At 52.0% G+C, this 26,286-nt stretch overlaps 1 protein-coding gene across 1 annotated transcript in view; it reads left to right on the forward strand.

Moving 5' to 3' along the window:
• The window catches only part of CALCR (calcitonin receptor), a 57,597-nt gene that overhangs the window by 23,791 nt on the left and 7,520 nt on the right, over positions 1–26,286 (forward strand). The window contains exons 2-8 of the mRNA XM_029070886.2: positions 2,138–2,228; positions 12,244–12,397; positions 13,967–14,077; positions 18,064–18,176; positions 20,997–21,088; positions 23,704–23,830; positions 25,556–25,709. Coding sequence (XP_028926719.1) covers positions 2,178–2,228; positions 12,244–12,397; positions 13,967–14,077; positions 18,064–18,176; positions 20,997–21,088; positions 23,704–23,830; positions 25,556–25,709 — 802 coding nt within the window. The 5' untranslated portion in view covers positions 2,138–2,177. The remainder of the gene's footprint in view (positions 1–2,137; positions 2,229–12,243; positions 12,398–13,966; positions 14,078–18,063; positions 18,177–20,996; positions 21,089–23,703; positions 23,831–25,555; positions 25,710–26,286) is intronic.

The raw sequence follows: 26,286 nt of genomic DNA on the forward strand, positions 1-26,286 counted from the left end.
TTCCTACCCCCACTCCACCATGATCAACTCTTCCCCCCTGGAAAGAAAGCTCTGTGAGGGCAGAGATTGTATCTGTTGCTCTTCTCACGTGCTCCTAAGTGCTCACTACAGCCCTGTCACACAGTAGGTAAAGTTCAGAGAAGCACTGTGGCCTAGTGGGTAGAGCACGGGACTAGGAGTCAGAAGGACCTGGGTTCTAATCCTGACTCTGCCACTTGTCTGCTGGGTGAATTTGGGCCAGTCACTTCACTCCTCTGGGTCTCAGTTCCCTCATCTGTAAAATGGGGATTGAGACGGTGAGCCCCACATGGGACAGGGACTGTGTCCAACTCAATTTGTTTGTATCTACCCAAGCGCTTAGTACAGTGCCTGGAACACAGTAAGCGCTTAACAAATACCATCATTATTATTATTATTGTTCAGTGCTCTGCACACAGTAGATGCCCAGTACAGTGCGCTGCACATAATAGACACCCAGTACATCTCCGGGAACACAGTAATATACTGCACAACTCCCTGCAATCACTAGATAACCAGTTCAGCACTCTGCACAAAGTAGTAGTCTGGTACAGTGCTCTCCCAGCTGATTCTCGTGATCATAATAATTGATCATGATCATGATGTGGATGACAGATAGTTTGTGTTGTTTCCTTTCAGCTATTCTGGAAGAATTCCGGGATAGAGAGCATCTTGGGGTCCCCCTAGCCCCTCACATGAGAATGAGAGATTTCTTCCTTCTACAATTTTGTGGGGGGGGGAGGGTTATGGTATTTGTTAAGCACTTATTCTGTGTCAAACTAGGTTCTAAGTACTGGGGAAGGTACAAGTTAATTAGGTTGGGCACAGTCCCTGCCCCACATGGGACTCACAATCTAAGTAGGAGAGAGAACAGGGATTTAGTCCCCATTTTGCAGGTGAGGTAACTGAGGCACATACTGTGAGCTCATTGTGGGCGGGGAATGTCACTGTTTATTGTTGTACAGTGCTCGGCAAACAGTAAGCACTTAATAAATACAATTGAATGAATGAATGAACTTGCCCACGGTCACACAGCAAGCACACGGCAGAGCCGGGGCTGGAACACAGGTCCCCTGACTCCAGGCCCGGGCTCTATCGATTAGACCATTACTGCTTCTCACCTGAAGGTCCAGCCAAAATCCTTCCAGCTTTAGTTCAATCCCCTTTTCTCTAGTTCTGCCCTCTGTGAGCATGAAGATCTGCTGGCCAGATTCCTGTTTCTCCCCATAAATTCTTCAGAGACTCAGCTGGGGCAGTGCCCCCCCTCCCAAGATCCTCACCCCCTCCAGCCGCCCCACCAGTTGTTGCTCCTCTGGCTCAGTCGCATTTTTCCCTACTGTCTGCTGCCTCCACCCCCGCAGGTCCTGGTTGCTTGGGTGGAAGTAGGTGGTTGTGGGTGGCAGTGGGTGACGGTGGGTGACAGTGGGTGGCCGTGGGTGGCTGGCTTTTTATTTTCCACAGTTTCAGCTTCCAATCCTGCATGGAAAATTACACTGATTAGAACACTCAGGTCATCTTAATTAAATTTATACTTCGTTAATTCCAGCCTCTCTCAATCACACCTTTGCTGCTTCCTGAAGGAGAGGGGAAGGAGGAGGGAGAAAGTAGAGAGGAAGAAGAGAGAGAAACAACCCTTGTGTGGAGAAGCAATTCCCCCTGACGGGGACCCGTAGTGTAGAGGATATAGCACAGTCCTGGGAGTCAGAAGGTCATGGGTTCTAAATTCTGGCTCCGCCACTTTTCTTCTGGGTGACCTTGGGCAAATCACTTCATTTAACTGTGCCTCAATTCCCTCATCTGGACAATGGGGATTAAAACTGTGAGCCCCACGTGCAAAAACCTGAACACCTTGCATCCCCCCGTGCTTAGAACAGCGCTTAACAAATACCATCATCATCATTATTACTATTATTTCAATGGGCACTCAGTTAATTCTGTGGATTGACTGCTTAACTGATTTCAGTAGCAGGGGTTAGGCAAGGCAACCCCCTCCTGATAACTAAGATTCCTATCTGCTTATCGTTGAAGTCTATTCACCCAAGCACTTAGTACAGTGCTCTGCACACGGTGAACAGTCAATAAATATGATTGAATGAATGAATTCCCGTGTCATTCCCAGGATCCCCAGCCACCTGACTCCTTACCGAAAACGCCCAGCCATGGACAGACCAGCCTTGCCCAGCTGTTTCTACGTGACCCTGCTCCTCATTGTAAGTTCGGGGAGGACTGATCGCCGGGGCCTGGAGACGGGGATGGAGAATGGAGAGTCGGTGGGGTCGGCTGGGTCCGTGCTGGGTCGCTGGGGGAGAGTCAGGGATGGAGAGGGGAGAGTCAGGGGTGCGGGATGGTCCCTGCTGGGTCACCGGGGGAGAGTTAGGTGGACAGGGGACAGTCAGGGGTTTGAGCTGGTCAGTGGTGAGTCACTGCAGGGAAGCCAGGGATGGAGAGGGATAAGTCAGGGGTGCTAGATGGTTATTTGCTAAGTCCCTGGGGGAGAGTCAGGGATGGAGAAGGGAGAATCAGCATGGCCCAGTGGAAAGAGCATGGGCCTGGGAGTCAGAGGAACTGGATTCTAATCCCACTCCATGACTTGTCTGCTGTGTGACTTTGGGCAAGTCACCTTACTTGTCTGAGCCTCAGTTCCCTCATCTGTAAAATGAGGATTGAGACTGTGAGCTCCGTATGGGACACGGACTGTGTCGAACCCGATTAGTGTGTATCTACCCTAGTGTGTCGTGCCTGGCTCGTAGGAAGCGCTTAACAAATACCCTGATAAAAAATCAGGGTAATAATAATAATTATTATGGTACTTGTGAAGTGCTTCCTATGTGCCAGGCACTGTTCTAAGCACTGGAGTAGTTACAAATTCATCAGGTTGGACCCAGTCCTTGTTCCCCATGGGGCTCACGGTCTGATTCTCCTTTACAGATGAGGTAACTGAGGCCCAGAGAAGTGAAGTGACTTTCCCAAGGTCACACAGCAGACATGTGTCGGAGCTGTAGTAGAACCCAAGTCCTTCTGACTCCCAGCATGTTGGACGGTCCACTACTTTCCAAGTAACTAGGTGTCCAAGGGAGCAGTCAGCCCATCGTTTTCCAAGCGTCCCAGTGCCCTGATGGGAGACCGAATCCTGGGCTAGAGACCCATGGTCCTCCCACACCCTCCCTCCCTCCATTCCCTCCATACAATGGGGGTCCAAAGTCCCTACCTTCACCGCCTAGCCTCCTAAAGTATGGTGGTTTGGTCATCGTGTGTGACATCATTTACTCGAGCTTTTGGTGTGACATCACACCTACAGCTGCTAAACCACCACACAAGGGACCGTAGGGAAGGGTGCCCGGGGAGCTGGGCCATGGTCCAGTTGGGCAGCCAGGCCGGATGGAGGGACATGGTGGGGGCCAGGCTGGATGGAGAAGCAGCGTGGCCTAGTAGAGCATGGCCTTGGGAGTCAGAAGGACCCGGGTTCTAACCCCAGCTCCTCCACTTGTCTGCTGTGTGACCTTGGGCACATCGTTTCACTTCTCTGGGCCTCTGTTACCTCATCTGTCCAAAGGAATGAAGACCATGAACCCCATCTGGGACAGGGATTGGGTCCAACCTGATCAATTGGTATCTACCCCAGCGCTTAGAACAGTGCCTGGCACATAGTAAGTGCTTAATAAATTCCATCAACAAACAAACAAACAAAAGGGGGGAGACGGCGGGGGCCAGGCTGGTTAGAAGGGAGTGGCGGGTGTCTGGCTAGACTGACACGTTGGCCCAGAGGAGCCGGGGAGAGTTACGGTTCTCCAGTGCCGGGGTCATTCCGGAGAAGGCACTCACCCAGACTTGGGTCCGGGCCCCTGTTGGCCAAATGTTGGGCAAGGAAATTCTGAATCCACAACAGCCACCTGGAGTGATGATCTCCCCTCAGCTCTTCCTCACTCCTGCCATCCTCTCCCCTTCCCCTTTCCCTCTCCTCTCCCCTCTTCTTCTTCTGGAGAGATCATCTCGCCTTCCTTTTCATCACTGCTGTCCCCTCCCTTCCCTTACTTCTTCCCCGTCCTCCTCTCCCCTTTCCTCTCTTCTCACCCCCATCTCTCTTGGAGAGATCATCTCTCCCTCCTATCACCCCTGCTGTCCTCGCCCCTTCTTTTCCTCTGCCCCACGCTCCCAAGCATCATTCCCCCTCACTCATCCTCATCCCTGCCATCTCCTCTCCTCTCTTTCCTCTGCTCTTCCCTCCCCCTCCCCACCCTCTCTCCTGGAGAGATTGTCTCCCCTGCACCTCTTCTTCCCTCCTTCCCTCCCCTCTCCTGGAGAGATCCTCTCCCCCGCACCTCTTCCTCAGCCCTGCCCTCCTCTCTTCTCCCCCTCCCTTCCCCTGGAGAGATCATCTCCCCCACTGTCCCCGCCTCCCTCCTCCATTCTCCTCTTCCCTTCTCCTCTCTTCCCCGCTATAATTCCTGGGAAATGAAGGCCCCGGCAGACGGACAGACTCGACTGGAACAAACCTGCCCTGGGAAGCTGCAGAGGGGAATATTCTCCTGCCAGATGGGTAGACGAGCAGAACGACAGACGGACAGAAGGATGGAGAGCCTTCACAGATCCTCTCCCTGCTGAAAGAATCTCAGGGTTGATAAGCTTTGATGAATTTTTCCCTGAGATAATGAGCATTTTTTTTCCTAAATCCAGAACCTGGAAAAGATAATCAGACTCAGCCTAGCATTTTTTCAATCTTCAGGGGTTTTTGTAATGGTATCTGTTAAGCACTTACTATGTGTCAAGCATTGTTCTAAGCACTGGGGTAAAGTTAATAAAACCAGACACAGTCTTAGTCCCACATGGGGCTTACAGCCTAAGTAGGAGGGAGAACAGCTCTTGAATTCCCATTTTGTACGTGAGGAAACTGAGGCCCAGAGAAGTTAAGTGACTTACCCAAGGTCACACAGCGGGTAAACGGTGGAGTCAGGATTAGAATGCAGATCCTCTGATTCTCAGATCCATGCTTTATTCATTCAGTAGTATTTATTGAGCGCTTACTATGTGCAGAGCACTGTACTAAGCTTTATCCACTGGTCCACACTGCTTCCCATTACATAACGTCAATAGAGTGAATGAGATGGGCGGGGGGGGGGGGTCCAGGAGGGTGACCAGCACACAGTTCCCCCAAGGATCCCCATGCTGCTCTTGGACACAGAGCCCTGAGCTGGACAGGCCAAGTCTGGATTGGGAGCGAAATCCCAGGTTGGGTGGCTTTGTAAATTCATTATCTAGTAGAGCTTTAGAGTACAGGGACCTACTCTGGGAAGCAGCACGGCCTAGTGGACAGAGCCTGGACCTGGGAGTCAGAATAATAATAATAATAATAATTTTGGTATTTAAGTGCTTACTATGTGCCAAGCACTGTTCTAAGCACTGGGTAGATACAAGGTAATCAGGTTGTCCCACATGGGGCTCACTGTCTTCATCCTCATTTTTCAGATGAGGTAACTGAGGCACAGAGAAGTTGAGTGACATGCCCAAAGTCACACAGCTGATAAACCGGGATTAGAACCCACAACCTCTGATTCCCAAGCCTGGGCTCTTTCCACTGAGCCATGTTGCTAATCCTGGCTCTGCCACTTGTCTGCTATGTGACCTAAGGCAAGTCACTTAACTTCCCTGGGCCTCAGTTACCTCATCTGCAAAATGGGGATTAAGATGGTGAACCCTATGTAGGACAGGGAATCTGTCCAACCTGCTGAGCTTGTATCTACCCCAGTGCTTAGAACAGTGTTTGACACATAGTAAGTGCTTAGGAAATACCATTATTATTATTATCATTATTATTATCCACAGTTAGCTCCTTTTGCATTCCCACAGCTGCCTACTACAGGGCCCTGTTCTAGGTGGGCACTCAGTACATAGGCCACTGACGCTACTCATCAGTCTAAGAGGTGATATTCTGGAATTCAGTTAGACTGGAAGCTCCTTGAGGCCAGGGATGGCGTCTGCCCCTGCCTTGTGTTCTCCCAACTGCCAAGTATGGGACCCGCCCCATTGCAGTCACTGGATAAATATGACTGACTGAATGATTAACACATTCAATCATATTTATTGAGTGCTTACTGTGTGCAGAGCACTGTACTAAGCGCATGGAAAGTACAATACAGCAATAAACAGAGGCAATCCCTGCCTACAACGGGCTTACAATCTAGAGGGGGGAGACAGACATCAAAAACAAGTAAACAGGCATCAATATGAATAAATAGAATTATAGATATATACATATGTGCGTAAGTGCTGTTGAGCAGGGACAAGGAGGGGAAGAGCAAAGGGAAAGAGTAGAGGTGACCGGGAAGGGAGGGGGAGCTGAAGAAAAGGGGGATGGAAGAGGGCTCCTAGACCACTCAGAAAGCCCACCACTATTTTGGAGGTCTGGGATTTATTGAAATAAGGGGCTGTTTCCGTCTCTCCCATTAGTGGGTGTCTCGTCCCGTCTCCACCCATCCTGGGCGGCTGCAGGGGCTGGCTGATTTCCCCTCTGTGGAGTCCCTTGGGGGTGTCCTCTAAAGTACCTCCACTCCCAGCCAACCCAGCCTGAGGATGGCAGTATGAGTCTGATGGGAAGCATGGAGGTGGCTGATAGAGACTCAGTACATCTTAGTACAGTGCTCTGCACACAGTAAGCACTCAATAAATTGAGTTGAATGAATGGCTGCCCCTCAACAGCTGTCTAGCAGAGGGCAGAATTTAAATACCCAGTGAGAGATCTTGGTAGCGGTCAGTGTTCAGAGCCGGGTTTGGGAGCCTCTGGGTCTGGTCCCGGCTCCTCCCCAAGCCTGCTTTGTCACCTTGGGTAAGTCTCTTATTTTCCCTGGGCCTCCAGGTCCTCGTCTGTAAAATGGGCATGAGATCCTCATTCTCTCTCCCCCTGAGATGGGGAGCCCAGGGTAGGGCTGGGACTGGCTTCGATCTGATTCTTGTGCACCAACCCAAGTGCTGAGCACAAGGTTTGACACCCAGGAAGCACTGAAAAAAATGCCATAAATATCATTATTTGGAAAGGAAAAGGATTCATAAGTCTTCATCGGCTCCTGGGGAAAAAAGGCAAGCAGTAAAGATTAGACCAACATTTGAGGCTGAGGAAGGAGGAGTTTGAAGGTAAGAGATTGGGGCATGCCTTGGGAAAGGGGATGCTTGAGGCACGGGGGGAGACAGGGGAGAATTAGCACCCCAAAGAAGGACCCGAGGGACTCAGCTGCTGTCATCTACAGGCTGCTAGTTCCAAGAAGCAGCAGGTCAAAGGTTTCGAGTCTTCAAAGGAATCCCTGTGGGCAGGATGAGTGTGTCTCAGACTGCAGAACACTATGTTCGCCAGGAACAAGAGAGAGAAATAAAAAGGAGAGATCTATGGGCAGGGGGGAGAGAGACAGAGAGACAGAGAAGGAAAGAGAGAGACACAGCTAAATGGCCTTTTCAAGGTCCATGAAAAGATGATACAAAAAGTAAGCACAGATGTTAAAAATCAATCATCCCTTATGTTGGCTCCAGTGGGGTGGAGAGCTTAGCCCAAATATTCCATCTCACTGTGGAATCTGTAGCAGGAAATGAAATTATTCTTTTTATTTTGCAAAGTAGAAGTGATCCATATAGATGGGTGCTCTTCACATATGCGTAAAAATATGTAGAGACAGGGAGAGAGACAGAGGGAGAGTAAGACAGAGAGGGGGAGACGTTAAGATCGTTATGGGCAGGGAACGTGTCTGCTAATTCTGTTGCATTGTACTATCCCAAGAGATTGGTATAGTGCTCTGAACATAAGTGCTCAATAAATGTGATTGATTGATTGATTGACAGAGGGAGAACGAGACGGGAGCTTAGAGAGGAAGAGAGACAGAGAAAGGGAAACAGAGTGGGGAATAGAAAGAAGAGGCAGAGACAGAGAGAAAGGCAGAGAGAGGAGATGAGATAGAAAGGCAGACAGAGAGGGAGACTGAATCAATCAAGCAGTGGTATTTATTGAGCACGTACTGTGTGCAGAGCTCTGTACTGAATGTCTGAGAGAGTACGAAGGAGTTAGAAGGCATGACCCCTTCTTTCAAGAAGCTTACAATCTATTGGGGGAAACAGACATGAAAAATTACAGCGAGGAGGAACAACTGTGTTTAAAGATCTAGACAGAGGTGTGGTAGGGAGTGGGGGTGGTCAGAACTCAATGTTTAGGAGTATGGACACAGGAGGTTGGGATTCAGGATGAAGAGATGAGAGGCTAATCAGGGAAGGCTTCCCAGAGGAGTTGGGCTTTCAGAAGGGATGTCGAATCCCCGTTTTACAGCTCAAAAGTCAAGTGACTTTTCCAAGGTCAGCAAGCAGGCCAGTGGCAGAGCCGGGATTAGAATCCAGGTCCCCTAATCCCGGCTCCACCACTCACCTGCTGTGGGTTGGGTTGCCCCGAGGAGTACGGATTGTCCCCCTTTACCTTCCCACGGGGGTGTGCTGCTCAAAGAGAGAAGCAGCTAGGCAGGAGTCCCTCTTGGCCAGGAGGATTTGGTAGCATTTTCAGAGCGAAGCCCAAAAGTGGGTAAGTCTGACCTAGTTCTGCAATCCATTTTCTAGCCAAAGCAGGATTTGCAGTTGCTACCAGGCAATTAGTTTTTGAACATTTGCTTCTCTTTGCTATACTACCTCTCCTGCTTCCTCCATAGCCTTGAGGCAAATGAAGAAAGAGGGTGCTGGCTGGGGCAAATTAGAGGGAGGGGAACCATTGGGAGAAGCTACTGGGTGGGTGGGAAGGGGATGATTTCAGTTGGGCTGTGTTGGGGGTGTCTAACAATGGTCACTGTCGAGTGCGAAGGTTTCCATCCCGGAGGCACGTGACTTCCTTCTTCCCCTTCCCACTCTGTGCGCTTTTTGGCCACAGGCCTGGTTGTCCTGAGGGTTCATGGGGTCCGGGATTATTGGAAGACTTTGGTCAATTCTTGGCAGTAGGGGCGGTGAACTGCCGTTACACTCAGCATCGTTTGCTTAGCTAGAGTTAGCATGATCTAATCAACCAATCAATCAATCAGTTATATTTATTGACTGTTTATTATATGCAGTCTAGACCATAAGCCCCTCATGAACAGGGAATGTGTCTGTTTATTGTTATACTGTACTCTCCTAAGTGCTTAGTACAGTGCTGTGCACTCAGTAAGTGCTCAAAAGATTCAATTAAATGAATGAATGCAGAGGATTGTACTAAGCGCTTGGGAGGGCCCAATACAACAGAATTAGCAGACACGTTCTCCGCTCATGACGAGCTTACAGTATAGAGGGTGAGACAGACATTAACTTGAATAATGCAAATAGATTCATATGAAAATATACGATCTATAAATGGGATGTCTTAAAACCTGTCCATTCTTGGTAATAATAATAATAATAATGGTGGTATTGGTTAAGTGCTTACTACATGCCAAAGCATTGTTCTAAGCACTGGGGTAGATACAAGGTAATCAGGTTGTCCCACGTTGGGCTCACAGTCTTCATCCCCATTTTACGGATGAGGTCACTGAGGCACAGAGAAGTGAAGTGACTTGCCCAAATCCACAAAGCCTAACAAGTGGTGGAGCTGGGATTAGAACCCACGACCTCCGACTCTGAAGTCCGAGCTCTTTCTGCTAAGCCACGTATCTGGGTTCATGTCTCCTACCAGAGATTGTAAGGGATGCTTGTCCTATTATTGGCCTTTTCCCCCACCCCTTGATTTGCTTGTACCCACCCTAGCGCTTAATACAGTGCCTGGTACATAGTAAGTGCTTAACAAATACCATTATTATAAATTAATAATAATAATAATAGATAAGACTCTCCCTTTGATCCAGGAATTCTGATACTTTCAGAATGTCACAGCAAAAACTGAATTTCTGATTTGCCAATTCTGTTATATTGTACTTTCCCAAGTGCTTAGTACAGTGTTGTGTGCACAGTAAGTGCTCCATGAATACGGATTGATTGATGAATTGATGGGTAGAATGGTGGTTGGCTGGAAGTGAAGAAGGAAGGAGTTCTATGCAGGAGGGAGGGTGTGAGCAACAGAGAGAGAGATGAGATGGAGGGACAGTGAGGAGGTTGATGTTAGAGGAGTGAAGTGTGCAGGCTGGACCCCAGCAGGAATAGATAAAAATAATTGTGATGTTTATTAAGCACTTGTTATGTGAAAACCCTGGGGAAGATACAAGATAATCAGGTCAGACACAGTCCCTGTCCCACATAGGACTCACAGTCTAAGTAGGAGTGAGAAGAGGCATTGAATAGATAATAATAATAATCATCATAATGATGATGGCATTTGTTAAGCTCTTACTATGTGCAAAGCACTGTTCTAAGCGTCATCAGGTTGTCCCACGTGGGGCTCACAGTCTTCATCCCCATTTTCCAGAGGAGGTCACTGAGGCCCAGAGAAGTTGAGTGACTTGCCCAAAGTCACACAGCTGACAAGTGGCGGGGCCGGGATTAGAACCCACGACCTCAGACTCCCAAGCCCGGCCTCTTTCCACTGAGCCACGATGCTTCCCTAATCAATCAATTATGTTTATTGAGAGCTTACTGTGTACAGTACACTGTACTAAGCACTGGGGAGAATACAATATATTCATTCATTCATTCAGTTGCGTTTATTGAGCGTTTACTGTGTGCAGAGCACTGTACTAAGTGCTTGCAAAGTACAGTTCAGCAATAAAGAGAGACAATTCCTGCCCACAACAGGCTTACAAACTAGAAGGGGGGAGACAGACATCAAAACAAGCAAACAGGCATCAATAGCATCAATTAAAATAAATAGAATTATAGATATATAATTAGACTGTAAGCCCGTCAAACGGCAGGGACCGTCTCTATCTGTTACCGACTTGTTCATCCCAAGCGCTTAGTACAGTGCTCTGCACATAGTAAGCGCTCAATAAATACTATTGAATAAATACTATTGAATGAATATATACACAGCAAAACAAGAGGCATTAATATAAATAAATAGAATTATAGATATGCACATATTTACACAAGTGCTGTGGGGTGGGGAGAGTAGAGCAAAGGGAGCGAGTTGGGGCGATGGGGAGGAGAGAGGGAGCCGAGGAAAAGGGGGCTTAGTCTGGGAAGGCCTTTTGGAGGAGGTGAGCCTTATTTCCTGTCCACGGTGAGTTCACGGTCTAGACGGGGAGACGGACACTAATAGAAATAAATAAAATGACAGATATGTACATAAGTGCTATGGGACTGGGAGGGGGGATGAATAAAGGGAGCAAGTCAAGGTGGCACAGAAGGGAATGGGAGAAGAGGAAAGGAGGGCTTAGTCAGGGAAGGCCTCTTGGAGGAGGTGGGCCTTCAATAAGGCTTTGAAGTGGGGGAGAATCATTGTCTGCGGGATATGAAGCGGGAGGGTGTTCCAAGCCAGAGGCAGGACTAGGGCGAGAGGTCGGCGGCCGGATAGACGAGATCGAGATACAGTGAGGTTGGCATCAGGGGAATGAAGTGTGCCAGCTGGATTGTAGTAGGAGAGCTTATAATAATAATTATAATCATAGATAAGACTCTCCCTTTGATCCAGGATCCAGGTAATGTAGGAGGAGGTAAGGAGATTGAATGCTTTAAAGCCGGTGGTGAAGCATTTATGTTTGATGCGGAGGAAGACGGGCCACCACTTGAGGAGTGGGGAGACGTGTCCTGAAGGTTTTTATAGAAAAATGATCCAGGCAGCGAAGTGAAGTATCGACTGAAGTGAGGAGAGACGGGATTCTGGGTGGTCAGAGTGGTCCCAAGGAGGCTGCTACAGTAATCGAATCCCGGCTCTGCCACTTGTCAGCTGTGTGACTGTGGGCAAGTCACTTCACTTCTCTGTACCTCAGTGACCTCATCTGTAAAATGGGGATGAAGACCGTGAGCCCCACGGGGGACAACCTGATTACCCTGTATCTACCCCAGGGCTTAAAACAGTGCTCTGCACATAGTAAGTGCTTAACAATACCAACATTATTATTATTATTATTAGTCAAGGCAGGCCAGGATGAGTGCTGGCATTAACAAGGGAGCAGTTTGGATGGAGACGAAAGGACAGACTTGAGCGATGTCGTGAAGGAATTGAGGGCTTAGTCAGGGATGGACTCTTGGAGCGCCATGTCTGAGGCTCAGGAGCTGTGGTTCCCACTGCCCACGTCCACCCTCCCCTCACCCACCCTCCCCTGGCCCGCTCATCCTCCCGCCCCACACACTGTCCTTGTCCTGCAGAGCCTGGCCCCGGGCCCGTCATCTGCCGTGAACTACACGGACCCCGTGCTCGTGGCCATGGTAAGCCGCCAGTCCCCGGAGCGCCAGAAGATCATAGATTCCCAGTTCAAGTGCTACGAGAAGATGAACCGGGAACCTCCCAACAACAAAAAAGGTAGAGGCACAACTGCCGGCATGGGGCCGCTTACTGGGTGGGCCGGGTCGTATTGGACACCTACTACGTGCAGAGCGCTGTCCTGGCCACTTGCTGCGTGCGGAGTGCTGCGCTGGGAGCCTCGTAGGGCCAAAACACTATACTGGATGTCTACTGGGTGCAGAGCGCCGTATGGGTGCCTAGTACTGTATCGGGCGCCTATCGGGCGCACTGACCTAGTCACCTGCTGTGTGCAGAGTGCTGCGCTGGGTGCCAACTGGATGTGGGGCACTGTACTGAGCACCTGCTGTGTGCCGAGTACTGCACTGGACACACGCTGGGTGTAGATCACTCTATCAGGTACCTACTGTGTGCGGAGTCCTGTACTGGGCACCTATGGGGTGCCGAATGCTGTACTGGGTGCCCTCAGTAGGCTGGCACCATTCCCACCCTCAAGGAATTTACAATCTAATGAGGCGACGGGAAGCCTTGTTGTTCACAAATGGTTGGAAGAGGAGGCAAAATATAGATGAAATGGGTAATGAAGAACATACGGCAAGGTGAATAAATGAGTAAATATGCAAATTGTTATGTACACGAGTGCTGAGGGAGGCTGTTGGCTGGATGTCCCCCGGGGGGATGGACATTAATTGGAGAAGGCTTCCTGGAGGAGGCGGGATGGCAGAAGAGAAGCAATTTGGCCTAGTGGAAAGTGCATGGGCCGAGGACTCAGAAGGACCTGGGTTCTCACCCCAGCTCTGCCACTTGTCTGTTACGTAACCTTGTGCAAGTCACTTCTCTTCTCTGGGCCTCAGTTTCCTCATCTGTAAAATGGGGATTGAAACTGTGAGCCCTACGTGGGACATGGACTTTGTCCAACCCGATTAGCTGGTATCCACCTCAGCGCTTCGTATAATGTCTGGCACGTAGTAAACGCTTAATAAATATTATAAAAAACGGTCAAACTGGGGCCAGCAGTGACCGGGGAGATTTGCAGAGAGAGGGTGTTCTGGGCTGAGACAGAGGCAAAGAGGCGAAAGCGAGGCAAAGTAATAATAACAATTATTATTACTATTATGATATTTGTTAAGTGTTTGCTACGTGCCAGGCACTGTACTAAGCACTGAGTGAATAGGAGGGAAGGGTGAGAGCTGGAGGAGAAGCAGGTGAGGAGCATAGCTATGGAGGAAGGAAGGAGATGAGCCTTGAGGCCAATAATAATAAGAAGAAGAAGAATGGTATTTGTTAAGTGCTTACTATGTGCCAAGTACTGTTCTAAGCACTGGGGGAGATACAAAGTAATCAGGTTGTCCCACGTGGAGCTCACAGTCTTAATTCCCATTTTACAGATGAGGTAACTGAGGCACAGAGAAGTGAAGTGACTTGTCCAAGGTCACACAGCAGACAAGTGGCGGAGCCGGGATTAGAACCCACGACCTCTGACTCCAATGGTTGGGTATTTCTTCTGGAGTCAGGGAGACGGGCACAGACGAGGAGGGCTTGGAGGCATGAGCGGGCGGGGACCCAGGGATGCTTCCGGATGACTCGGCTTTCTCCCCGGGGCCCACGTCTCTCCCCCGGACCTCACAGGGCTGTTCTGCAACCGGACGTGGGACGGCTGGCTCTGCTGGGGGGACACGCCCGCGGGGAGAGTCTCCATCCAGAACTGCCCGGACTACTTCCCGGACTTCGACACCTCAGGTAGGGAGCGTCTGCCTGCCCCCGCCCAATCATCCATCCATCTATCCACCCACCCATCCCTTCATCCATCCGTGCCTGGGCCCATCCGGGGTTCTCCGTGGGAGGCTGGGGGACGCGACACCGGGGTACAGGGTTGAGGGGCCGGGCTCTCTGCCCGCGGTGAGGTTGAGGTGGAGGTCCAGGAGCACCGCTGCAACTCGGGATCGACCCCGAGCGCTCTCCCTCAGGGACCCCTCAGGGAACTGAGTGGAAGGTCCTCGGGCTGAGGACCAGGGGCTGGAGCATCTGTGGCTGTTCGAATGAACGCGAGCTGCCCTGGGGCCTGTTGACCCTTCCCGTCCCATTGTGGGCACCGAGGAGCAGCATGAAATCATACACCGACACCGAAATCCAGATGTCGTCATCATCGTTAACATCATCATCATCGCCTCTAAATCACCAGCACCACCATCGCTGTCATCACATCGCTGTCTTCACCGTCATCATCGTCACCATAGCGATGATGGTATTTGTCAATCCTTTACTACGTGCCAGCCACTGTACTAAGTGCTGGCGTGCATACAAACAAATCAAGTCGGACCCAGTCCCCGTCCCTCGTGGAGCTCACGGTCTCCATCCCCATTTTCCAGATGAGAGAACTGAGGCCCAGAGAAATGAAGTGACTTGCCCAAGGTCACACAGAAGACAAGGGAAGCAGCGTGGCTTAGTGGAAAGAGCCTGGGCTTGGTAGTTAAAGGTCGTGGGTTCTCATCTCAGCTCCGTCACTTGTCAGCTGTGTGACTTTGGGCAAGTTACTTCACTTCTCTGGGCTTCAGTTACCTCATCTGTAAAATGGGGATTAAGACTGTGAACCCTACTTGGGACAACCTGATTACCTTGTATCTCCCCCAGGGCTTAGAGCCGTGCTTGTCACATAGTAAGCACTTAACAAATGCCATCATCGTCATCATCATCAAGTGGCGGACCCGGGATTAGAACCCATGACCGTCTGACTCCCTGGCCCGGGCTCTACCCACTAGGCCACGCTGCTTCTCATCATCGCCGTCATCACCATCTCCATCGTTATCAAAAACACCAGTACCACTATCACCATCGGTGGGCGTTATCGTTATCATCATCACCATCATCATCCAAGTCACCAGCACCTTCATCCTCATCATCCCCACCGTCACCGTCATCATCCTCACCGTCCTCACCAGCAGCATCATCTCCTTGGCAGCAGGGGAGGAGGAGATGAGGTGGACAGTCTGCCGGGGCAGTGCCTCAGAGGGGAAGGTTTCTGGCTGAAGAACCACCCAGCGTGGGCCACGACAGGCCTAGTGAGAAGGACTAGAGAGGATGAGTGGCGCTGGGCCGGCCACTAGCACTAGCATCAACTCCTCTGTGCAGAGCCTCCATCTGAAAGCCTTTGTGATCAGACCAAGGCAGGTCTGCATTCGCGCCAGGAGAGTCCATCTCTGGGAGGGTGCGGCTCTCCTTCCCAAGTGGCCGGGACCGGGGACTGCCGCTTCCCCTGGAGCCCCTCCCGGACGTGGTCGGGAGGGTCGGCCAGGGTAGATGCCTCCCCCGGGTCCAGGTGCCGGAGACCCGTGCTCTGTCCGATGAAAACGCCTTCTCCAGAATCCCCGCGCTCTCGGCTCCGGTCGGCTGGTTGCCCGCCCGAACTGCGGGAGGGTCAGCGTCGAGCTGGGCCGGGCCCACCTGAGCTATCTGACCGCAGAGCCCGTGCTCTGGCCACTGACCCATCCAGGGGTCGGCCATTGACCCGGCTGGTGTCCTAGGTATTGATCTAGGCAGTATTCCAGCCGGTGACCCGGACAGTGACCCGGCCAGCGTTCTGGTAATCGGTCCAGACAGTGACCTGCTCGGTGCTCAAGGCAGTGACCCCGCCAGTCCTCCAGCCATTCCGGAGGACATATCCTGAGGGAACCTTTGCTCCCGGAGGCTCCTCCGGAGGCTTCAGAGCTGGAAATGCTTCAGATAGCCAGGCCAGCGCCTGCAGCTTTCTGGTTTTGGCTCAGCTGGGGTAGACGAAAGAGAAGCAGACATTGCCGTCGATCCAAGGAGACTCAAAGGGGCCAGCATGGAAAAGTTGAGGAACCCTTCCTTTCCACCAGTTTCCAGGCCCAGGAGGGGTCATCTGCAGGGCACCAGACCCTCCCTGAAGTCACGGCCAGAGCACACGGCCACTTCAAGCATTTCCCAAACTTCAAGAAATCCCCTTTCCACGGAGAGCAGCGGCCTTCTGAGGAGAGATCCGCGGGCAGGCCCTGGGTCTCCATCTCCGAAAGAGGGAAAAGAAAGCGGGGCTTTTTTCCATGGATTTTTCTTGGTAATCAATTAGCAGGGAGGATGACGAAGTAAGAGAATTACGGGAAAAGCCAAGCGCACAGCTGCGATGCAGAAAATGCATCCTGAGTTGTAGTGATTACAGTATTTACTAAGCGCTTACTCTGTGCCAAGCACTGGGCTAGAGGCTGGGACAGACAGTGGATTATCTGAACAGATGCGGACCCTGTCCCACCTGGGGTTCACAGGCCGAGAGGGAAGGGGGGAAGGGACCTCTCTCTCCCCACTCAATCAGTCAATCATAAAATGGGGATGAAGACTGTGAGCCTCAAGTGGGACAACCTGATGACCCTGTATCTCCCCCAGCGCTTAGAACAGTGCTCAGCACATAGTAAGCGCTTAACAAATACCAACATTATTATTATTTAAGAGCCCGGGAGGGAACAGAACAGAAGCTCCTTGCCCTCCAGGAGTTTATAGTCTAGAGGGGAAGACCCCCGGACTGACTTGCCGCTAATGAAGGGGGAAGCAGTGTGGCCTAGGAGGAGGAGCAGGGGCCATGGAGTCAAAAGGACCTGGGTTCTAATCCCTGCTCTGCCACGTGTCTGCTGTGTGACCTTGGGCAAGTCACTTCACTTCTCTGTGACTCAGTTCCCTCATCTGTAAAATGGGGATTAAGACTGAGCCCTACGTGGAACAGGGACTGTCTCCAACCCATTTACATTGTATCTCCCCCAGTGCTTAGAACAGTGCCTGGCACATAGTAAGTGCTTAACAAATACCACTATTGTCATTATTATTATTGATAATAATGTCTCCCTGTCTCAGTTTCTGCATCTGTAAAATGGGGATTAAGCCCTACTCTCTCATACTTAAACTGGGAGCCCCATTTAGGACAGGGGCAGAGTTCAAACTGATTACCTTGCATCTCCCCCAGTGCTTAGTACAGTGTCTGGCATATAGTAAACACTTAACAAGTACCATAATAAGGGGGAAAGGAGGCGAGCAGCACCAAGAGGCCACAGCGAAACTAAGGAGTGAAAACTGAGGTGGCGGAGCTGGAGAAGGGCACTGGGAGACCTGCGGGGATTGGGAGGGTAGATGATGGGCAGGATGGGCAACCGATGGACTCAATCAATCAGTTGTATTTACTGAGCGCCTACTAGGGAGAGTACAGCACAACAGAATTGGGAGACGAGTTCCCTGCCCACAACGAGCTTACGGTCTAGAGAGGGAGACATTAATATAAATAGATTAATCATGGATATGTAAATAAGTGGTGTGGGGCTGAGGAAGGGGTGAATAAAGAGAGTAAATCCAAATGCAAGGGTGACACAGAAGGGATTGGGAGAAAAGGGAATGAGGGCTTAGTTGAGGAAAGCCTTTTGGATGAGATGTGCTTTTAATAAGGCTTTGAAGACGGAGAAAGTGATCGTCTGCCGTGTACGAAGAAGCCTTTTGGATGAGATGTGCTTTTAATAAGGCTTTGAAGACGGAGAAAGTGATCGTCTGTCGTGTACGAAGGGGGAGGGCGTTCCAGGCCGGAGGTAGGACGTGGGTGAGAGGTTGGCACTGAGACAGACGAGATGGAGGTTGGGGGGTGGGCGGTGGTCGTGTAACTAGTGGAAGCGATGGAGGCAGCAAGGAACACCACGGGAGGCTGCCCTGACCCCAGGGCTCCCCTCTTCCCTCCCCAGAAAAGGCTTCCAAGTTCTGCGACCAGAACGGGAACTGGTTCCGCCACCCCGAGAGCAACCGGACCTGGTCCAACTACACCCTGTGCAACTTGTTCACCAATGAGAAGCTGAAGGTGCTGAGGGTGGGGTGGGCAGCGGGCCCGGCCGGGTCGGTGGGGCACTGGGGGCGGGGGACAGCAGACCGGTGCCGGTGGCAGGAGGGGAGTCCGACGGTCCCTGGAGGAGGGAGGGAGGAAGTGAGGAAAGGAGGGAGGGAAGTGGTAATTGTAATAATCATTACTGTGGTACTTAGAATTCACTCTGTGCCGAGTCCTGGGATAAAAACAAAATAATCACGTTGGAAATTTGATGCAGTGCACCGGATCCTAGACTATCGAGAAGCAGCGTGGCCCAGTGGCTAGAGGCCGGGCCTGTAGTCAGAAGGTCATGGGTTCTAATCCCAGATCTTCCACGTGTCTGCTCTGTGACCTTGGGCAAGTCACTTCACTTCTCTGTGCCTCAATTTTCTCATCTGTAAAATGAGATTAAAACTGTGAGCTCTATGTGGGACTGTGTCCAACCCAGATGTCTTGCATCTACCCCAGCGCTTAGAACAGTGCCTGGCACGTAGCAAGCGCTTAACAAATATCATAAGTATTATTATTACTATTATTATTAGATGTTTGGGAAGGAGACTTAATGGGGTAGACAAATAAAAAAATATTTACAACTGGAGAGGTCAATCAATCAATTAATGGTATTATTTATTAAGCACTTACTATGTGCAGAGCACTGGTCTAAGCACTTGGGAAAGGGCAACATAACACAGTTGGGAGATATATTCCCTGACACAAGGCACTAAATAAATAAGCAGAGATGTATCTATGAGTCTTGAGGAGAGGGTGGATTCCTAAGTGCTAGAGTTGGCTGAAGGGATGATTTGGCTTAGGTGCTGGAAAATACAGAGAAGCAGCAGAGTCTAGTGGATAAAGCCCAGGCCCGGGGAGTCAGAAGGTCTTGGGTTCTAAACCTGGCTCCGCCACTTGTCTGCTTTGTGACCTTGGGCAAATCACTAACTTCTCTGTGCCTCGGTTACCTCATCTGTAAAACGAGAATTAAGACTGTGAGTCCCACGTGGGACACGGACTTGTGTCCAAACTGATTAGCTTGGGTCTAACCAGAGCTTAGCACAATGTTTGGCACATGGTAAGCACTTAAATACCATAAAAATTTTTTTAAAAATCGGGGGGAGGTGGGATTTTGGGAGGGATTTGAAGATGGAGAGAGCTGGGGGTCTGTCTGGTTAGGGGAGGGAGGGAATTCCAAGCTGGTTGAATGGCTTGAGTGAGGGGATGGAGTGGTTAGGAGTGTCATGCACAAGGTACAGGTAGAAGGTTGATGTGGGAGGAAGAGAGCAGATGGGTAAGATGGAGGCAGACAGTGAAGATCCTTCAAGCTGGTGGTGAGGAGTTTCTGTTGGAATGAGGGAGAGAGGGAGGGACAGAAGGAGGGAAGAAGGAAGGAGAAAGGAACGGAGAGAAGGAGCTGGTCAAGAAATTCTTTCAGAGGTTTTCAAGCACGGTCACAGGGAAACAGGCCTGGCTGCCGCTGGCATCACATTTATTGAGCACTTACTGTGTGCAGCGTCCTGTACTAAGCACTCAAGAGAGTAAAATACAACAATAGACACATTCCCTGCCCACAATGAGCTTACAGTCTAGAGTGGGGGAGACAGATGTCAGGTTGGACACAGTCCCTGTCCCACATTGTGCTCTCAGTCTTAATCCTCATTTTACAAATGAGGTAACAGAGTCACAGAGAAGTTAAATGAGTTGCCCAAGGTCACACAGCAGACAAGTGGAGGAGCCTGAATTAGAACCCAGGTCCTGATTAATACAACAGGAGCAGTCAGGCCCAGAGCTGGAGGACCAGAATTTTAGAGGTCCAGCTTCACTGTACAAAGTCCAACGTTCTCCATCCCAGCCACGGCTGAAGCCCAAGCACACACATACAAGCCACCCTGCCGCTTTGGCCCAGAGAAATTCACCAAGATCCTAATGCTTAAGACACCAGGAACCTGTGGAATGTTTTCCATTTTCCCAAAGCACTTTTACCTATCTTCTCATTTTGTCAGACAGCAAGTCAGTCGATTGTATTTATTAAGCACTCACTGTGTGCAGAACACTGTACTAAGTACTTGGGAGAATACAAGATAACAATATAACAGACACATAGCCTGCCCACCGTGAGCTTACTGTCTAGAGGCAGAGACAGACAATACCTCTTGATAGATCCCAGGGAACAGGGAGAGATCCCAGGGAACAGGGAGATAAAGGCAGCTGTGATTATCACCCCCATTTCACAGATGAGGAATCTGAGGCCCCGAGAGGTTGTGCGACTAGTCCAAGGTCACACAGAGGGTCCGGGGCAACCTGGGAGCAGAACCCGAGGCATATGGCTCCCAGCCCCAGCTCTGTCTACTAGGCTGCACTGCCTCATGGGGTGGGACCGGCCTGGGGGCCCAACAGAGTGGTGAACGTCTTTGGGCAGTGTCCACCCGGCGTCCTGCCGGAGAGAGGCCAGGAGCAGTGGCCCGAGCTGGTGGTTGGGAGAGCTGGGGGCTGGTGCTCCCGGAGGCTAGTGTAGAAATGGCGGAGCTACTCAGGGTCGGTGTGGGGATGAGGATGGGGCTCGGGGCTGGGACTGACGACTTGGCAGCTGACCCCGACCCGAAACCGGGCTTGGAAGGCCGGGTTCCCAGGTGGGGTCGAAGTTCACTGTCCACACAGCTCCTTTCACCCGGGCACCCCTCTGCTCAAGAAGGGGCTTGGTAGGGAGCTGGCGGGGATGCCTCTCGGTAATTGGTACTCGGTGATGCTCCAGCCGCGGCCGGGCTGGGGATCCTTGGGGTAGCGGGAGGGTGGACGGGTGCTAATCCTCCGTGTCTACCGCAGATGGCTTTCGTCCTGTACTACATGGCCATGGTGGGCCACACTCTCTCCATCATCTCGCTGTTGCTGTCTCTGGCCATCTTCTTCTACTTCAAGTAAGCGCCCAGGCACCCTCCTCCCTATCCCTCCCCCCGGCGCCTCCGCTTTCCATCTCCCTGCCCCTCAAACCCCTCCTCCGTACCCCCCTCCGTCCGTGTCTCCCATCACCCTGCCTTCCAGCTTCCCCCTCCATTCCCCTACCTTGTTTTCATTCAATCATATTTATTGAGCTCTTACTGTGTGCAGAGCACCGTACTAAGCACCTGGGAGAGTACAACAATAAACGAACACATTCCCTACCCACAACGAGCTTACAGGCTTGAGGGGGAGAGAGACATCAATACAAATCAATAAATGACAGATATGTCCTTAAGTGGTGTCGGGCTGGGAGAGAAGAACAAAGGGAGCAAGTCAGGTAGATGCAGAAGAGGGTGGGAGAAGAGGAAAGGGGGGCTTAGTCTGGAAAGTCCTCCTGGAGGAGGTATGCCTTCAATAAGGTTTTGAAGACGGGGAGTCTGTCAGATTTGAGGAGAGAGGGCATTCGGGTCGGAGGCAGGATGTGGGCTAGGGGTCGGTGGCAAAGTAGGCGAGATGGAAGTCCCTGTCCCTCTGCCTCCCACCTTCCTGCCCCCAACCTTTCCCCCCGCCACCTTCCAGCTCCCACGGTCTCCTCTTCCACTCAACTCCTGTCCAGTTCCCGCCTAGCTTTTACAATGCCACTTCTAAACCCACATTTCTTCTTCTCCCTCCTGCGTTGCTCCTGCACTTGGATTTGCCCCCTCCCTCAGCCTCACTGCACTTGTGTCCATATCCCTATTTTATATATATTAATGTCTGTCTCTCTCTCTAGACTAGAAGCAGTGTGGCTCAGTGGAAAGAATATGGGCTTTGGAGTCAGAGGTCATGAGTTCGAATCCCAGCTCTGCCACTTGTCAGCTGAGTGACTGTGGGCAAGTCACTTAATTTCTCTGTGCCTCAGTTACCTCATCTGTAAAATGGGGATTAAGACTGTGAGCCCTACGTGGGACAACCTGATTCCCCTGTGTCTATCCCAGCGCTTAGAACAGTGCTCGGCACATTGTAAGCGCTTAACAAATACCAACATTATTAGACCGTGAGCTCATCTCAGGCAGGGAATCTGTCTGTGGTCTGCACAGAGTAAGTGCTCAATAAATACCACTGACATTGATTGATTGATTGATTGATTGATTGATTCCCCTGTGCCCGAACTCGCGGCTCTCTCTGCCTCCGGGGTCCAGATCGATTCCCGGCAGTCTTGCCTCTAGTCTGTGGACGATAAACCAGAAAACACCTGCCATGCATCAACCCTGCTCCCTTCCCCACATCCCCAGTCCAAGGGCTCAGAGGAGTCCAGGTGGTGACAGTGGTGGTGTTGGGCTAGAAAGATCGGCCTCTGTATTTCCTCTTCCCCCGAACATCCTACTGTCCAATCTGGCAGCGTCTCATCCCAAACCTCCAGCCCAGGGCTCGTGAGAAGCAGCATGCCGTAATGGATAGAGCATGGGCAAGGGAGTCAGAAGGTCATGGGTTCTCTTCCTGACTCTGCCATTTGTCTGCTGCATGACCTTGGGCAAGTCACTTTACTTCTCTGTGCCTCAGTTACCTCTTCCGCGAAATGGGGATGAAGAATGGGAGCCTAATGTGGGACAGGGACTGTGTCCAACCCGATTACACTGTATCCACCCTAGTGCTTTGTACAGTTCCTGGCCCATAGTAATAATAATGTCGGTATTTGTTAAACGCTCACTATGTGCCGGGCACTGTTCTAAGTGCCGGGGTAGATACAGGGTAATCAGGTTGTCCTACATGAGGCTCACAGTTAATCCCCATTTTACAGATGAGGTAACTGAGGCCCAGAGAAGTGAAGTGACTTGCCCACAGTCACACAGCTGACAAGTGGCAGAGCCGGGAGTCGAACTCCTGAACTCTGACTCCCAAGCCCGTGCTCTTTCCACTGAGCCACGCTGGACTTAACAAACATCACAGTTATTATTATTTTATCCCTGTGGCACCAACCCAGCAGCCACTCCAGCACTTGTGCATTTCACTCCCACTATGGCCCTTGTGAATGTGTCGATCCAACCGATCTGCCCTGTTGTACGGGGGCTGCCCCGGCTCACCTGTAATCAATCAGTGGTACTTATTGAGCACCTACTGTGTGCAGAGCACTGTACTAAATGCTTGGGAGGGTACGGTACAACAGAGGCGGGAGATAAGTTCCCTGCCCTCGAGGAGAGTGTAGTTCAGAGGGGGAAACTGACATTGATATAAATAGGCCTGTTACTGATATGTCAGGGAATGTCATTGTTTACTCTTGTAATATAGTCTCGCAAGCATTTAGAACAGTGTTTTGCACACAGTAAGTGCTCAATAAATATGACGGAATGAAGTGGCCGAGTGGACCTCCCCCCACCACCCCTGTTTTGTTCCACATCCTCCCTCTGGCCTCCCTTCTCCAGTCTTCTGGGCAGAACCGGGTGTCCAGATTGTCTCACTCGGGCTCAGCCGGACCCCGAGATTGGCTCATCCGGGCCGAGCCGAGCCCCGAGGTCGGTTCGCCCGGGCCAAGCCGGGCCCCCAGATTGGCTGACCCAGGATCGAGCCAGGCCCCCAGATTGGCTCACTGGGGCCGACGGCCCGTGTCTTCCAGGAGCCTGAGCTGCCAGAGGATAACCCTGCACAAGAACCTGTTCATCTCCTATGTGCTCAACTCGCTGTTCACCCTCATCCACCTGAGCACCGTGGTGCCCAACGCCAACCTCGCCAACAGAGACCCGGTGAGCCGCGCGGTCTCTGGCTCTGGAGGGAGGTGATGTCTCCAGTCACACACTGAGCGCCGCTCTGACCACTGCGATTGATCCCAGACCCCGAGATCAAGCTCAGTTCCCACCCTTTGTGGGGGCCAAAGCCTAGGGTCGGGACAGGGGTGGAAAGAGTTGGAAAGGCGAGTTCCAACGGAGGCCATTTGAGGTTCCTACTTCTCTGCGGAAGCTCCAGGACCCCACTGTGGCCAACGGAAAATCTCACAGACAAAAATCAAGACTAGTGACAACGAGTGCTGAAAGGCACAGACTTCCACTGAGACAGCAATTTTAGCAGCTCTAGAGGGTGTGGATGCATCCAGGGACAAGTGTTCATGCCGGGTCGCTGGGAGGAGAGTCAGAGTGGAGAAGGGGGGGTCAGGGGTATTTGGTGGTCCATTCTGGGTCACTGGGGGATAGCCAGGGTGGAGAAGGGGAAGTCAGGGCTGTTGGATGGTCTGTCCTGGGTCAATGGGGGAGAATCAGGGATGGAGGGGGGAGGGCTAGGGGTGCTGGGTGTTCCAGCCCAAATCAGAAGGGTCAGTGTCCAGGAAGGTGACCGGCCCGTGGTTTCTCCCTGTGTCCTGGAAGGAGTACAGTCCTGGACAGACATTGAGGATGAGGACCCCGGTTGACTGTCCTTATGGCCTGACATTCCGAACTTCCTGCCCCACCAAAGAGTCAACAACAAGAAGTGTCTGATTTGAGATTCGTTTCTCCCCCTGCCCGGCGTCCTCTCCTGGGTCCCGGTGAGGGAGGGGAAGAGATGTGGACGTTAGCAAGGAAAGGAAAGGAAGTGAGGGGTTTGGGGTCCGGTCTCTGGGCAGTGGGCAGCCCGAGCATTCCGAAACGGCTCAGGCCTCCACGGCTGCCCCTGCTTCTCGGCCGAGGCCCCCGCCCCCCAGCCTCCATTCATCACTCAGTGATATCTGCTATGGGCGACACACTGGGCTGAGGGCTCTGGGGAGTAAATGCGGCGAGCTTCCCATTCCCCTCCCTCTAGGGGCCTTTCAGGTGAGTAGGAGCATGGCATAGTGGATAGAACATGGGCTTGGGAGTAAGAAGATCATGGGTTCTAATCCCGGCCCCGCCACTTGCTGCTGTGTGATCTTGAACGAGTCACTTCTCTGGGCCTCAGTGACCTCATCTGTAAAATGGGAATTGAAACTATGACCCCCTTGTGAGAGAGGGACCGTGTCCAACCCCATTTGTTTGCATCCACCCCAGTGCTTGGTACAGTGCCTGGCACACAGTAGTCTTAACAAATACCACAATTATCATGTGGGGGCAACACTATGCCTACTTCTGGGGTGGGGGGTTGTTCTGCCCGGTGGAACTGGCGGGCTGCCTGCAGGAGAGTTGGGCTGGGCACTGTACACAACGGCCTCCTCCTCTGCCCGAGTCAGGATCCTCTGGGTGGAGGCTCCGAGCAGAGATGAGCCTTGGACCTGTCCTCTCTTGGGCGGGCTCAGCTCAGCTTGCAAGTTGGGGGTGCTGAGAGGAGGAATTGGTGGGGGGAGGGGCAGTTTCCGGAAGACCATCTTGTCCACCCACGCCAGCTTTCCTGCTCCCTAACGGCCCCTTGCCCCCTCCCAAGGCTTCTCAGCCCCCCTGGACTCCCTATCCCCCAGGCCTCTGCCCCCGCCAGTCAGCCCCGTGTAGCGGCGGCCCGGGGTGTGAGGGTGTGTGTCTGTGGCGCAGGTGGGCTGCAAGGTCCTTCAGTTCATCCACCAGTATATGCTGGGCTGCAACTACCTTTGGATGCTCTGCGAGGGCGCCTACCTGCACACGCTCATCGTCGTGGCCGTGTTCGCCGAGGAGCAGCGGCTGCACTGGTACTATCTCCTGGGATGGGGTAGGTGTCTGCTCCTGCCTCAAGAACTCCCCCTCGACCCCCACCCCCACCCTCCAGGACCCTCTTGAACCCATCCAGACCCTCTTAGGCTCCCCAGACCCTCCCAGACCTGCCGGACCCGCCCGGACCCTCCCAAAACCTCCCAGACCTCTTGATTCCCCCACACTCCCAGATCCCCCTGGACTCCCCAGGATCCTCCAGACCCCCCGGACCTTCCAGCTCTCTTTCCCCAATTCTCACCAGGCGACTGCTCCCCGGAGCCTCTTGCTCCACTTGCCAGGCCAGGGTGACCACAGGTTGGCACCGGTACCGTCCCCGCTCCTGGCACTTACCCTGCAGGCTGCAACGTGTTGCAGTGGCTGCCGACAGTGTGCCCGGTGCTGTCCTGGCTGCCTCCAGAGCACAGTGTACTGAACTGAGTGCCTTCGGTGTGCAGTACACTGTACCGGGTGTCTACAGTGTGCAGTTTGCTGTAACTTGTATCGGGCCCGGGCCTTGTGCACACCAGACCCTAGTGGAAAGAACACGGGGCCGAGAGTCGGAGACCTGGATGCTAGTTCGGCTCTGCCCTTGGCCT

The sequence above is a fragment of the Ornithorhynchus anatinus genome, chromosome 8 (genome assembly GCF_004115215.2).
Source record: "Ornithorhynchus anatinus isolate Pmale09 chromosome 8, mOrnAna1.pri.v4, whole genome shotgun sequence".
Classification (NCBI taxonomy): domain Eukaryota; kingdom Metazoa; phylum Chordata; class Mammalia; order Monotremata; family Ornithorhynchidae; genus Ornithorhynchus; species Ornithorhynchus anatinus.